This window comes from Phytophthora sojae (assembly GCF_000149755.1).
Source record: "Phytophthora sojae unplaced genomic scaffold PHYSOscaffold_3, whole genome shotgun sequence".
Classification (NCBI taxonomy): Eukaryota; Oomycota; class Peronosporomycetes; order Peronosporales; family Peronosporaceae; genus Phytophthora; species Phytophthora sojae.
In genome coordinates this window covers 1,054,307-1,069,172 of record NW_009258117.1, presented here as the reverse complement: position 1 = coordinate 1,069,172, position 14,866 = coordinate 1,054,307, and the positions used below count along the sequence as shown (strand labels likewise).

The window sequence follows — 14,866 nt, the reverse complement described above, 5'->3', positions numbered from 1 at the left end:
CAAAACGAACCGGTGAGTTCAACCATGATTCATCCATGTTTTTCAAATGAAGTTAGCATGTTTGTACCGACCATGATTAATCCATGTTTCCCATGTTTGATGCATGTTATAGATACAATTATCAGCTGTGTACACTGATGATCATGGACCAGTTCGGTAATGGGCAGGCTGTGCAGCACTCTGTGATCGAAAGAAATGCAGACTGGCACATGGTGAAAGCTGTGGAGCATTTTCAGTCTGTAAACGATTGGGAAATGACAAAAGTGATTATGGTGGACAAGGACCTCAATGAGATCGAGGTGTTGAAGAGCATGTTTCCGAACGCACGGATTCTCCTGTGCCATTTCCACGTGATCAAGTGGCTTCGCACCGCAGTCCGGAACGACAAGAAGTACGGAACGTACTCAAGTGATGTGCTGAAACAAATGGACTTTTGCGTGGCGAACATGGTCTATTCAAGGCACCGGAGGACCTTCAACAGCACGCTGATGAATTCAAAGTTTTACCTGTCGCGGGGGACGGACTGCGCTGTGGACCTACTTCGACACCAACTGGATGGAGTCTAAGGAGATGTGGGTCTCATTGTACCGTATGGACTTACCACACTTCAGGAACAACACAAACAATCGGCTCGAGAACTTTTTCGGCAAGCTCAAAGCTGATCTCAACAGCTCCATGTCGATGAAGCAGTGTTTGGATACTGTGCTTCGCTATCAGCGGCGACGTGAAGATGAATACGTATCTCGAGTGATTATGCCTGGGTCCGCTCGAAATGTTGGCTACAGCGAGGAAATGAACCAGCTGCTTGGTATGACGAGCGAGTGGCTCGCTGGGGTTTCTGTTTCGGAGTATGAATTTGCAGTGAACCCAGCAACACTTGCTGACTACACCATTGATGATGAACCTCTGTACGTGACGCTCCGCCGCGATGGCCGAGAACACCGTGTGGATAAGTTCACATGGTTGTGTACCTGTGAGTTCTCCATGACCATGAAGTTGCCATGTCGACATGCCATGCTATACCGCAAGAACGTGGCGCATTTATTGACGATACCATACTCGTCAATCTCCGCAAGGTGAATACCATATTTTATCCATGTTGCACCAAGAGTTGCCCATTACAGATTCTGATCTATGTTTTGTCCACGTTTTACTGTATTTCACTACTAGGTGGTTACGGATCGGCGCGCTGGACGAGGAATTACCCGAGGTCGAAGTGCCTCTACGGATCCCTAGCACCAGTGACGACATCCAGCGCAAGCGTCGAATGACCGAGCGTGACAAGTACAAGAGCGTTCAGAATGTGTTGGCAGGATCACGGCCGAGTTGACAGACCTACCGGATGATCTCTTTGGTGACGCACTGGATGAATTGGAGACTTGCTGGGGAAATTTACGGCAACGGAACATTATGATGTCTTCACGGCCTACTCGCGACGATTCGCAGGCTAGCAACGTGCCAGCAACCGCTGTAGCAGGAGATGACGCTTCAGCGTTGGTGAGTGAGCTTGCAAGCAACTATGAAGAGAAGGACGAGCATGTACATGTGTCTTCAAAGAATGATGACCCGCCTCCTATGGCTACGTCGAAAGCTGCAAGGCACAATCAGAGCAAACCTTCAGCCGTACGGGAAGATACGAGTGTCGTTCACTCTGCTAATGCTAGGGGGAGAGCCGAGGCTAAGAGCAGCAGCTCGAGGTCGAAGTCAAGTTTGCACCCATTCAACGAACGGGCTAAGCGAATTGGCCGCCCACCGAAGGACCGAGCGATGGCAGATGCTCAGCGAAGCCAAGAGACGAAAGGGTACAACAATGGGTCAAAACTGAGAAATGCTTTGCGCGGTGATGACGTTATCGATATCGAGGAGTATCTTAAGGAGCGCCAGCCCCCTCTGCTTGAAGCATCATCGTATCTTAAAACATTTGAGATTCGTCACCATGGGCACCGAAAGATCAAGATGATAGCGGCCAAACAAGTACCGGTGGTCACGCACGTACCCTTCAATCTACCCGAGGCTATGGTAAAGACCGCACTTGAGCATGTCGACCAAGCCATCCCTTTCGGGGAGGCAATGGACCTCGTGGAGCGTCCTGACCCTGCAGAGCCTTGCTGGTTGGTTCAGATCGATGGGATCGGAGAATTTACGCACCGCCAGCTAATGGCAATGGAGTTTATTTGGAGCCTATCGAATGCGTGTGACGGAGGCAGGCAGTGCTATTCGTGGTTGATGAGCAAAATTGACAGTAAATTTGAAGGAGAGGGCGCTGCAAGCTTAGCAGATCGGATGATTAGTTCGTGGCCTTTTGAGCTCTTACCTGGCTTTGGGACTGGCTTTGACTTGGCGTGGAGCAATGTATACTGTGTGAGAAGCGACTGCTGGTACAACGACAACTTCATTCATGCTTTTACGATCACGCTGGCCGGCACGTTCAAAAACAACACGACGATATTCCTGCCACCGCTTTCAACGCCAGCTGAAAGTAAGGGTGACCGAGTATCCACTGCAGTTGTGAATTTGTTCGCTAATACTACGGAGTACTTGGTGTTCATGCCCATGAACATCAATAAGAACCACTGGACGTGCATCGTTGTCGACCGCGTCCATATGACAGTCACTTGCTATGACAGCGTTGTAAGAGGGCGAATCACAAGCTGCTTGCTGAAGTTGCTGCGGAACTCGTGACAAAGAGCCTCCCCCATCGGTTCAAGATTACTGCTGTACACAGCCCCCTTCAGAAGGACAACGACAACTGTGGCTTGTTCGTTTGTCTGTACTTTTGGCGTCGCGTTTTCAAGGAGGCAGGAAATGACTACACTGAATTGGGTCTTTCGAGGCACCGATGGGATATTTTGCGCACGGTGGTTAACTTCAGCGACAAGAAGAAGAGCAAGGAAGCGTAAGCGCTACAGTGAGCAAGGGAGAGTAAGCAGTGCATTGAATACATTTCTGAATTTTGCTAAGCTGTTGTTGCCAGCCATGTATCGGCCATGTTCTGGCCATGTTTCTGCCACACATTCACCAATTCATCTGCGTTTTGACCATGTCACGCCCATGTTTTGCTGAGATAATTCCTGCCAAGACGTGTTCTATTGATGCAATATGATGAGGAGTGAGCTTACGCAATCCCCCGACAATTGCGCAGCGCGATCAGTCGGCAATTGTCACGCTGTTCTGTTAATATGTTTGGAGCATGTTGCAGACATGGTACTAACATGGACATACCATCGTCAAGTTGCATGATATAACGCAGGTTGGGCGATGCAATATAGAGGTGACCTCGCCTCCGATGACTGGCGACGTCCACCAGTCGAGACAAAGCCGTGCTTTGCGGATTTGTTTTAGTTTTTTCAAATTTTATATTTTAAATTTATGAGATGGTAAAACTAGTGTACGCGTTGTGTGGTAATCAAAATATGGCAGTCTCTTGGAAACAATCAGAAGATGGTAAGCAAAAATTGGCAGTCTTCTTGAAAACAATCAGAAGATGGTTTGTCGTTGTCCTGAGCCTTCGCGTGCTTCCATCGGAAGAGGCTGTGATTCATGTCTGAAACGTGCGGCAGCAGACCGTCGGCGAGTTCGAACGGAGAAGAGACGAGCTACAGTAGTTGAGTCTGGGAAGGACCGCAAGCGCAAGCATTGCGCTGCTAAAAGGACTGGTATCGATAGTGCGGCACTACAAAGGGCTGAAAACGTTTCCGATGGTGGTGATGATTACGACGCTGGAAATGTTGCCGGTGAACCTGAACAGAGCACATGGAGTGTGGGTAAGGTGCCTAGTGGTGTCACTGATCGTGCGTTCGGACGTTGTACTGAGATGCTGTCAAGTGACTACATGGAAGAAAGGATTTGCTGTCTTTGTGACGGTTTGTATCCTTTTCGCAATATGGTCGTCAAGACACTTTCGAGGTGTAAGAGTCACACTATTCACCATCGCTCGACTGAAGCTGTTGTTACAGTCTTTAGTTCAAGACTGCCTGACATACGCAGACATGATGAACAAGTCAAGTTAAATTACTGCAAGCGGCCCCTAGCTTTGTTTATGCCGTTTCGACTCCCCAACACCTTTGTCGATGCCGACGAAAGTGTAACGATGATGTTTGATACGTGGTGGACAACCTCGGCAGCGGATTTAGCTCGTCGCTATGCTGCTTGCAGTGAAGATTATTATGTGGCACGTGATGTGGCGGATGCTAGAGCCGATGATGACTTAGTTCACTACGAGAACTGTGCAACGTCTGATCCAAGGAATATGGAGGCCGTTGACCCCAGTTCAAATGAAGCCAGCGATAATGAATGCGACCCGTCGAGTATGTTAGATGGTATAGAATGGAATGGAGGCAATGTTGAGTACGTTGAAGCATTGCCGAAAGGAATTGATGCGACAAAACATGTAGCTTCAGCGATGCTGTGTACCGAGAGCGTTGAATGTAGTATGAACATGACGGAGCTCGACGAGGAAATTCAGAAGCGAGAAGTGCTTGCGCAGCGTACGCAGGAGGAGCCTAATGCACGAGACAGTTCGGGAATGCTGCGAGATCAGCCAGACGTTCCAACCCGAATAGAAGTATTGAGCGCTGTCGATGGGTCAGAACATTGGGAGCCCTCAGTTGATCAACCAAGCACGGATCTACCCGAGCGACCTACGTTGATGGAGATTTCCAGATTGTTCAAGCTCAATGAGAAACAGCATAAAATGTTCGTGACAGCGGGTAAAAGACTTTTGGAGCTGGATGACAGTGAAGTTTCAAGAGAATCGCTTGTCTCGTTTTTAGGTGGCCAGCCTGGCGCCGGGAAAAGTCAAGTGATTAGAGCACTCCAAGAGCCCGCGGCTTCCTGGAATAGCTCTGATGTTGTCGGTACGGTTTCCTTTCAAGGAGTTGCTGCTCAATCGGTCAACGGCGAGACTATACACAAGTTTTTCGGGTGGGGCTTACGCGGGTTTTCCAAGACACAACCTGTTTCGTTGGAGTTGCGAGAAAAAATAATTAAGCTCCGCCTTCTAATTGTTGACGAAGTTTCTACTACCGATGTGAAGTTCATTGGTATGATCGACAGTTGCCTTCGACACATTCGAAATAAACCCGACCTCCTATTCGGCGGAGTCGATGTATTGTTTGTTGGCGATTGGCTGCAACAATTGCCAGTTGCTGGTGTACCTGCCTACGTCGACGAACCTCCCTTTCGGGCTCGACGATCTCGCGGTGAACATGGAGAATATTTCTTTCGCTCACGTGGTATCCAAGGATATCGCCAAATAAGTAATGTTGTGATGTTAACAGAGAATATGCGCCATCGTGACGATCCAGAGTGGCGCGATATTCTGGGTCGCTGGCGAACAGGCAATTTCACGGAAGCTGACATTGTCAAAGTAAATGCTGCGGGCCATGATGCGAGCTGGGAAGATCGGAATTCGGAACAAACTTCGTTTTGCCCCATCATCGTCACATCTAATGCGCTACGCTGCCAGTTCAATTCTCAATCGTTGCGAGCCTACTGTGAAACTCATGGAGTGGTGCTTCATCGGTTCTTAGCAAAACTCTCGTCTTCTCGAAAGAAAAAGGTGCTGGAGGTGGACTTACAAAAGCGCCTTCGAAACATTCGTGACGATAAGACCGGGAGCATGCCCATCGTCCTTGAAATTGCATTAGGGACTCCCGTCCAATGCACAAAGAATGCATCAAGAGCTCTCAAACTGGCGAATGGAAGTATCGGTGTTGTAGCTGGGTTCGTGGTGAGCGACACTGACGCAACAAACTCGATTACGCACGAAACCTACGAGGAGGTCATGCATTCAGCACCACCCGAGGCGGTGTTTGTGAAACTACGAGGGTATGAGCACGTGCAGTTTGTGTCATTTCTTCCTGTTGGAGTTGTACCAGTGCGGTTAAGACTTGAAAAGTCCGTGAATGTGGTGCTACCACATCGTTCGTTCAATATTTGTATTAGCCAAGTCCCATTGACGCCTGCTTTTTCGATCACTACGGAAAAGTGCCAAGGTATGACTCTGGAAAAGATGATGTTGGCTCCTCTTCAGCACTGTACAAGGTGTTCTCCGCAGAAGTCTTCGTTCTATGTGGCGACAACACGTGCGAAGTCTCTTCGACAGCTCTATCTGATGGAGGAGCTATCTTTAAATAAACTAAAGTATTTCTCAGCCGTTCCTGCCGCAATGAAGGAAACACAGCGGTTAGAGCGTCTTGAGGCGGAGTAAGGTAACGTAACACAACTTCAGTACATACAATAAAATCTACACCGAAGATTGTTTTTTTGTTAAAATACCCAAGCACTCAACAATACCGTCATCTCATACAGCCACCGCGATGCATGTAGGGCATGAACGGCGACTCGTACATTAGATTCGACTACAGGATGTTTGACTCCGTCTCTGTGGATTGCATAATTAAAGGGGTGGTAGCAGTCGCTGGAAACACGAAGCTGCCATAGCGTTGACCATATTTAGATAAGCACAAAACTAATTGACAATTAACAACACCAGTAAATGTTTTCATTTGACGTACACGACAGCAAAAGGTGTGTACGTTCCGTGCACTAAACGTAAACATGATGCAGCTACCTTCATGATAGCACTGCGGGAAGGGGGAGGGGCTTAATCTCGGAGCCGCTCAATATCCTCGTAGTGGCAAACGCCGCCCAAAATGCCGTGCCAGAAGATACTGATGTCGCGAATATCGCGCAGACGAAGCTTCGCACCCACCACAAACTTAGGATCGCCCAACGAAGCGCCCCATACCGTCACGCGAAAGACAACACTTTGCTGATCGCTGTGTGTCAAGCTTTGGAGTTCCTTGCTCGACGCGGCGAACTCAGCGGGCGAGCAGTTGTCGAACACTTTCAGGTGCACTCCACGCGCGAACAACACCTTCCCATAAAGACGCATTGTAGCTCGAACTGGAGTATGATTCCCCTCCACGGGATTTGTCGCTTGAGCACGAAGCTGTTCGACAGTCGTGCAGTCACGTGCTTGGTCCTCCTGCGCGCGGAGCTCTCGGATGCGTTGAAGCATCGTCACAGCGGTAAGATTAGGCCTTGTCCTGCCGCTAAATCGAAAGTGAGCAAGTTCCCGTTGGATCGGAGAGAAGCATGATCCCGTTCCGTTAGCTCCGCGTGCTATCGTTGCACCAAACTGACTTCAATACCTGATTACAACTGTGATTTAGAAAACATAGTAAGCGCTTGTAGCCTTTACTAGAAGTGCGTTAGTTGTAGCAAAAGTAGACTTACAAACTTCAACTTGTGTCTACACGATACGTGCCGCGCAAAAAAACCTCTGCAGAACCCCTGCCATAGTATGATTAGTGTATCCTGCTTGAAGTATTACATGTTATACGGTAACCCATGGTGCCACTATGAGCTTCATGAGCAGCGTTCGTTTTAGCGTTCCGGATATTCCTGCTTTTCTGCTGAATGTCCTGGTCAATTTTGATCAATAGCACTCGAGATCCGTCTTAAGGATGGATAGCAGACTACACTTTGATCTTTAACTACTTGACCAATTTCACTCGAGATCCGTCTTAAGGATGGATAGCAGACTACACTTTGATCCTTTAACTACTCGACGTGCCGAGCAACTCGCAAACGCGACAATCATGCTAACAATATTTAATATTGTTTTATACAAGATCCAATTTATTTTTGGATGTTGCTCTCATGAGTGAGTTTCATGACCATCATTATGTTCGATGTGTATTGAGGCACAAGCAACATTCACTTTTGTCGTGAAACGATTGCGTCGGTTTAACGCAAACATAAGTCTATTATGGTGCTATCATTTCAAAATTGGTAGGATTTTTGGGATTCACCCAACAACTCTGGATTAAAATCCAGAGAATTTTTCACGCCGTAGGGTCAACATGTTAAGGACAGGTAGCGACATGGACACTGACCATGATTATTGCCGGGGTAAATTATGTATTTTATTTGGAGGGTCCGGTAATTTAACATGGGCAATTTATGGGTCGCACATGGAAAAACCATATTTGTCGAGAAAAAAACATGGGCTGTATCGCCAGCCTTCACCTTTTGATTGCTTTTGCGCAGTGCCGATATTTCCGTTATCAGTTCAAGTGCCTTCCTGACAGAGTGTGAACAAATTATGCGTTGAGGTGTTGCGGAACAGATGGACAGACCGCAGTGAAAGCTGCTAATAGTGGCATGCTCATGTGGCTGCCGGAATTGCCCGTACGAGCTATGAAGAATGTATGAAAAAAGAGTCCAGCAGGTTTTATTAATAGAACAGCAATTTTTAATCAGCATAGCCGTATGACGCAGCAATTACATCCAAAGGCAGCTTACGACAAGTGAAAAGAGCTTCAATTTTTTTTAGTTTTAAAGCCTTCAAGACAAATAGTTAACTCCACAAATATGGTAGCCAGATTCACTACACACAAGCAAACATTTTGCAAACGTTAGCGTTAGCTTTACAGTTAGTGTCTGTGCGAACACTACTACTACTTACTTACCCATCAGCTCGGCAAATACAGGCATAATGAATCGACAGACACCTTCACCTTCACTGATCAGTTATCCTTGACACGTGATAAGCAGCGCATTTGTGCTAACATTACGAAAATGGGTACAAAAAATATTTATTCTACACGTAGACTAGCGTGCCAGCAACGATAATCCACAAGTGAAATATGCGAAGTTTCTATAAAATGGCTGTGTAGCGTTTGCTGTTGATTTTTTTTACTAACTCTAGCAACATCATCCTCGATAGTTGTTGACCTTGCTCAAACGGTAGGATCCTTACCTAGATCTGCTCACACCCCGATTCGGGCTCGGGAGCTGTATCACCGTTAGAACATTGTTCGTGCTCAATTGGCAAGCTAGCTGCTTCTGAAATCCTCAACTTGTTGGGTTTATAAGTGCTGTACTACACACCATTCATCCACATACGCATTCTGCTATTATTCTCGGTTTTGGTTACTCAGTAGCCAGCAGTGACACCATGCGATCCCAGAATGTGCCGTTGTTGGACTGAGAAGACTGGTCTGACGTAGCGGAGAGCGCATGATTCTTGTTCTTGTTGTCGTCCTCCGGGCTGCCGTCCCGCCACTTGGCAGCGGTTGCAGCCGTGGATACACTCGATCCCTGCGCTTTGCCGGGCTTCCGAGGTGGCACTTGGAGGTCGCTGCTGCCCCCGCTCTTGAGGTCTGCGAAGGGCGAGTCCGAGCTCGAATAACCGAAGCGAGAGCGCTGGTAGTCGCCGTATGGGTTCACGCCGTTGCTCACCAGTGCTGCATAGTTTCGTTTCTCAGCTTCCGTTAGCACCTCTACCTGGTGTCGCCACACGGCCACTTGCTGCATGAGGCTTTCCACCTCCTCCGAGTGCTCCTCGGCTAACTTCTGCAGGTATTCTTCATGCTTGCGCTGACTTTCGTTTTCCGCGGCCTCCAACATTTTCTGGGCGCGACGTTCGGCTAATGCGTTGGCGTTCTCGATCGATCGGTTCGACTCCTTCACCAGCTGCTCTTCATGCTCCGCCAGGCGCATCTTGGCGCTTTCCTGAGCTTTCTCCAGCATGTCTTCGTACTCCTTTTTGTTCGTAGCGAGCTTGGCCTCAGCCTCCTGCGCGCGCAAACGCGACTTCTCCAGCTCTTGGCGCTGAACATCCACCTCTTCTTTCAGCTTGGCAATTACCACATCGCTCTGCTCGATCTTGGCCTGAAGAATGAGTTCCCGCTGGGCGGCGCGCTCCTGCGCAAGCCGCAGCTCACGATGAGCATCTTGGAGCACGCCTATTTCGTCGCGAATCGAAGCGTTTTCCATGAGGGCGAGCTGCAGACTGTTGCTCAGATCCGTCTGCGCTTCAGCCACACAGTCCAGGTTGTTCACGAACGCCTTTGCTCCAATCCCATGACTTTTGATCAAGCTTGACGACCGGTGAACGCTGCTTCCGTGCTGCTCTGCGAGCTCCGTCTCTAAAAACGGGCTATAATCCTGGTACCAACGGAAGCACAAGCTGGTGGGGCGTGAAGCTGAACGCAGGCGCTTGATTACTGCGGCAAACGGCGCGCCGAAAGTGCTCTCGTTGTTGATAGAGACCAACACGAAGCCCTTGCACAGCCGTTTCTCGCTGCCGCGGTGCTCCGATCTCGACGAAAAGAACACAGGAGCGACCTCGAGCATCGCCGCCTCCACATCACAGATTTTACAGGCTCCAAAGGACAATCCCATCGGACCTGTTGCCGTACTCCACACACCCTGTGCCTTGCGCGACATGATCGCCTTGATGTCTTCAGACCGTTGGCTGTCGTCGCTATCATCACTGTCGCTTAGGTCGTGCTCTGGCAGGAACGCCTTTGCCTTCCTCTCCGCGCGACGCTTTTGGCGCAATTCATGGAGCAATGACGGCGGCAGGTACGAGAAGAATCCACGCGAAATGAGGTCGCGGGATCCTCCACTCACATCATCCCATGCAAACAAGGTAGCAGCACCATTTAGCATGCCATGGTGAGTCGATCCCACTGCGATATCAGCCGTCTCGCCACGCTGCTTGCCCGAGGCGCTAACAATGCCAGAGCTCGTAGAGACCGGAGCTCCACTAGCCCCAGAAACACTCCCAGCGCCAAACAAATCGCCGAACACGGACCCAAATATACCCGATGTCGACCGCGGCGCATCCACACTGTAGCTGCGGTGGCTTGAGTCCATGGGCGGCTTTCCTGCATCAACTGGGCCTGACATTGAGTTTTCGCTGCTGCTTCCACCGCTGGCGCTGGACACAAGCCGCTGCCGTCCACTCAGTGACTCTGCATCGGACGTAGCATCAACACTGGTCCGTGGCGTCACTGAGCTGCTGCTTTGACGGTTGAGATTGGGGTTGTAGAGAAACCTTAAGCGCAGTGGCAACCCGGCGCTCCGAAGCTGGACCAGCACTTGATCGAATGGCGAGTCGCTCACGTTAACTCCATTCACGCGCACCAACTTCGCCCCTACCGGAACATCCGCGAGCGCCGGGTCCAGCTCCTGCTGATCTCGAAGAAAGCCTGCCACCGTCGCCCCCAAGAACTGCCCCTCCTGTTCGTGACTAGCTGTCAGCCTCAAACCAAGCCCTGCTCTTGTCGTCATGGAGTTCTTCAGCTTCGACGGGTAAGCAGCGGGCGCGGCCTGTGTGATCTGCACATTGAACTCCTCCAATGCCAAGGCAAAGGTCGGCATGCCTCGAAACACGTGCGGGAACGGGCAGTTCGCTCCGGCAAACAGGAAGCAGCTAAGCATCACGACCGGCAGCGCCTCCGCCTTGTCCGTCCTGAGCACGTAGAGCGCCGGGTCTCCTTGTTGCTCAATGGTCTTCAAACTAATACTACTCCTCCGTCGCGAGCTGGCCGTGGTGGACGGCGCTCGCAGTCGTCCTGTGCTCATACTCGTCATGAGTACATCCTGGCGCGCGGCAGTCGCGTTGCTGCTGCTGTGGCTTTTGTGCTGCTTCTTGGCGGCCTTGAGCCGCGCGTGCTCCTCGAGCTGCGCGAGCCGTTGCTGCTGCAGCTTCAGCAGCTTCTCCTTCTCCTGCTGTTCCTGTTTCTGCTGCAGCTGCAGACAGTAGCCTTGCGTGTTCTCGGCCACGCCCTCCAGCCAGTTGTGGAGCTCCACGAGGCGGTCCTTGCAGTGCTGCGCGTGGAAGATCTTGAGGTAGGCTTGGGACAGGCGAGGCACTCGCACCGAGCGGCTGGCCAGCAGCTCCGACGAGTGGGCGATGTACTTCTGGAAGTGCCGGTAGCGGCGGTAGATCTTCCAGCTGTAGCGGCGCGCGCTGCCCGCCGCGGACGCGTCTCCGAGCGAGCACTCGAACACATAGCTACATTTTGGACACAAGATGGGTACGTTTTCCCCCCACCCCAGGAATAGGTTAGTGTAACGGTCTGTGGCTGGCTGGCGGTGAGTGTGACGGACACAAATCTGTGGAGGACGTACATCTCGACGCTGTCGGGGGTGCGGTAGTAGCCCAGCGGCTTGATGCGCACGGGCTGCGTGGCCAGCAGCGCCGTGAGCTGCTGCCACGACTCGACCTGCGTGAAGGCGCGGTTGGGCTCGTGCAGGAAGGGCCGCGGCAGTCCCAGCGCCTTGGAGATGCTCTCCACCGCCGCTGCCTCCATCGGCTGCGCGTGTGGATGGATAGGTGCTAAGTAGTGTAGTGCTGGCCTAGGTGGCAGGGCGCCGAGTGCTCGCTACGCGCCTAATCGCGGACTGCCTCAACTGCCGTCTTCTTCGCTGTGGTTCTGATTTCGTTGTGGCTTTCCGACACCCGCTGCAAAAAAGGCGGGCTGAGAGATATCACCCGAATAGAGGGCGCCACACTTGCAGTTTGTATGTGAGACTCAAAGGTGCACCTTTTGGCGCATCGAGTGTGTCATTTTGCAGCAGCACCTTCCGAGCTCTATTCCACACCTGCCCATCGATTCGAAGCCTTGGAAGCGCCGGGCGTTACTTGTGCTGTGCTCGCTCGGCATGACCAAGGCGAAGGCGAAGGCGAACGCTATCAAGCGCTGCGCTGTGCGATACCGTTAATCGAGGACGCCAGGCAGCCAGCCATCAAACGCGGTATATTAACATTCACTGTCCGTGCTGCCCTGCGTGCCGTGTATTTCCTGCTAGTTCCTGTCGTTCTGCTCGCCGCTCGGCACCGCCGGCACCTTCTTCCTCCGCGCTGTCGTCAACCAACAAAATTAAAATATAGGTTGCCGCTGCTTCGACTCCCTCGCTCGCTCACTTCACTCACTCGCGCGTCCGCCGGACACGGCTGTCTCGATGCGTCGTCACCCACAGAGCCCATCCACTGCCACCAGGTCGTCGGTCACCCGCGGCCTAGCCTATCACCGCGCGGGCGGCATGCTGTCATCGGTCTCCTCCTAGCTGGGCCTGCCGCATCGAGGGCCCCGCGCTTTAAATGTCGCGGTCCACGCGCGTCGAGCACACGACGCCCTTCTCCGCCAGGCGAGCCGTCGTCTCCGCGTTGTAGTACTCGCCCTCCGTTGACTTTATTCGGAATTTAACTGCGAGCAAGCCACACCACAGACGCCTGTCAGTCGGCGCCGGCCTGCCAACGGGTGCCGACAGAGAGGTACGTACATCTATGGGTCTCGCCCAGCGTGTTGAGCTTCGTGAACACCCCGCGGACCTCTTGCACGTTGTCCTGAGGCACCGAAACCGTAAACAATCAACGATGTTAGAGACTCGTCAACATGGCGACACGACTTGGCGAAGCAGGCGCTATCGTCATCGTCATCAGCAGCAGCAGTAGCAAGGAGCAAGGAACGTACCGGGTGTACCATGTCCAGGAAGCTCGTCTGACCAGGCACGATCTGGTGGTTCTGGTAGCCCAGCACGCGCGTGTACGCGGCGCTCGAGAAAAGGAACACCGCCGAGGCCTCGGCCGCCACGAGCGCGATGCAGTCCATGCACTGCTCGCAGATCTGCTGGTACACCTGCAGCTGTCCGACCTCGTGCTTGAGCGACTCGACGAACTCTTTCTTGCGCAGACGCGACTTGCGCGAGTGGTCGCGGTTGCGCTCGCGGGACTTCTCCTCCTTGATCAGCGCCTGCTTCTCGTCCTCGCTCAGGTTCTCAAAGTTGTGCGCCGGGTTGTTCTTGATCATGGCCGAGATGATCTCGGGCGGCAGCGTCTGCGAGCCCACCATGTCGGGCGGCAGCATGCCCGGCCGCACCTGGGGCGCCTTGTGGAAGGGCATGGGTGCGTTCTGGCCGGGGAAGCCGGACGACGGGTCGTACAGTCGCGAGCCGCCGTCCTGGAAGGCCAGCTCCGTGTTGGGGTTGTACATGGGCGGCGCGGGCGCCATGGGGGCTCCGAGGAACCCGTTCATGCCGCTGCCGAGACCGGCGGGCAGCGTCATGGACGTCACGTTGTTGCCGTCGTCCATGGCGTCGTTGCGGTCGCGGCTGATGAGGTTCTCGAAGTACGCGGCGTTGGCCTGGATCTTGGTCATGTCGTTGTTGGGGCCGGGCACGCCGAAGGCGTTGGCGTTCACGTTCGGGTCGTCGTTCTCCACCTTGATGCCCATGAGGCGCGCGTACTCCTCCATGGCGTCGGCCTGCTGCGGCTGGTCCATGGGGTTCAGCCCGGGCACGTACACGCCCGGGAACACGTTCTGCGGGTCGGCGCTCAGGCCCGGGATGCCCGGGTGCGGGGGCAGCGGTCGCTGCTGCTGCTGCGGGTGGCCGTACTGCGCCGCCAGGTTGGCGTTGAGCATCGAGTCGTCGTGCATCATGTCCACGTCGGACTCATTGGGCGCCGTGAAGTCCATGGCTGGGTGTGGCGTCTCCTTAGGCAGTGAGCGACGGGTGAGTGTGTGGTCCCTCCCCCCTCTTGGTCTGCTCTGCTCTGACGGGGCGGCACTTACGACGACGCGGGCGCACGCACGATTGCAGGTATGGATGTGACGCCCTGGTCCTCTGCTCCGAGGCGCGCACCGCACGGGACACAACAAGGCGGAAATCAGATCGTGTCGCGCACATGGAATTCGGACACAAGTCCTGGAGTAGCGTCCGCCGCGCTTATGTTCGGGCGCGTTCCGCGTGGATCCGTGTCGCGCACGGTACTGCTCCCAACCTTTTAGATCTGAAATTTCAGAAATAAAGTACCAGATGGCTTCTATTTTTGTGGCCAGATACAAAAGTACAGACGGTCGTCGAGTCGGACGCTGCGAATGAGACTTGCCAAGTCTGCACTAAAAGCTACTTTACTTTACTTTGCTTTACTTTACCCGATACCGTCCAGACCTGGACGGAAATGCCGGTGCTGCATGCATGCGTTTGCATGTAGCTATCTCTGATGCAAGCTGAGCCTTTCCTCGCTAAGCCTGCGGCGTGGGGACTTTCAGGGAAAGAC

General features: G+C 52.6%; 6 protein-coding genes across 6 annotated transcripts; 3 read left to right on the top strand and 3 right to left on the bottom strand.

Annotated features, from left to right (window-relative positions):
• Positions 1–116: 116 nt before the first annotated feature.
• PHYSODRAFT_376136 (hypothetical protein) lies at positions 117–377 on the top strand (the record flags this gene model as incomplete). Its single annotated transcript, XM_009523899.1, has 1 exon — positions 117–377. A coding segment is annotated over one exon (261 nt), but the record flags the coding sequence as incomplete, so codon positions are not given.
• Positions 378–2,157: 1,780 nt separating this feature from the next.
• Positions 2,158–2,900, top strand: PHYSODRAFT_312670 (hypothetical protein; the record flags this gene model as incomplete). Its single annotated transcript, XM_009523898.1, has 2 exons — positions 2,158–2,598; positions 2,628–2,900. 2 exons carry the CDS (start codon positions 2,158–2,160, stop codon positions 2,898–2,900), a joined length of 714 nt encoding a protein of 237 aa, XP_009522193.1.
• A 1,793-nt stretch (positions 2,901–4,693) lies between these two features.
• Positions 4,694–5,134, top strand: PHYSODRAFT_490981 (hypothetical protein; the record flags this gene model as incomplete). The annotated part of the gene is made up of 1 exon (XM_009523897.1): positions 4,694–5,134. A coding segment is annotated over one exon (441 nt), but the record flags the coding sequence as incomplete, so codon positions are not given.
• A 1,473-nt stretch (positions 5,135–6,607) lies between these two features.
• Positions 6,608–7,024, bottom strand: PHYSODRAFT_327729 (hypothetical protein; the record flags this gene model as incomplete). Its single annotated transcript, XM_009523896.1, has 1 exon — positions 6,608–7,024. The coding sequence occupies one exon, from the start codon at positions 7,022–7,024 to the stop codon at positions 6,608–6,610; it is 417 nt and encodes a 138-aa protein (XP_009522191.1).
• A 1,919-nt stretch (positions 7,025–8,943) lies between these two features.
• Positions 8,944–12,116, bottom strand: PHYSODRAFT_494865 (hypothetical protein; the record flags this gene model as incomplete). Its single annotated transcript, XM_009523895.1, has 3 exons — positions 8,944–9,669; positions 9,757–11,818; positions 11,935–12,116. 3 exons carry the CDS (start codon positions 12,114–12,116, stop codon positions 8,944–8,946), a joined length of 2,970 nt encoding a protein of 989 aa, XP_009522190.1.
• Positions 12,117–12,903: 787 nt separating this feature from the next.
• On the bottom strand, positions 12,904–14,404 carry PHYSODRAFT_350413 (hypothetical protein; the record flags this gene model as incomplete). Its single annotated transcript, XM_009523894.1, has 3 exons — positions 13,281–14,404; positions 13,090–13,153; positions 12,904–13,013 (listed from the first exon to the last, which is right to left on the bottom strand). Exons 1-3 carry the CDS (start codon positions 14,280–14,282, stop codon positions 12,904–12,906), a joined length of 1,176 nt encoding a protein of 391 aa, XP_009522189.1. The 5' UTR covers positions 14,283–14,404.
• Between the last annotated feature and the right edge of the window lie 462 nt (positions 14,405–14,866).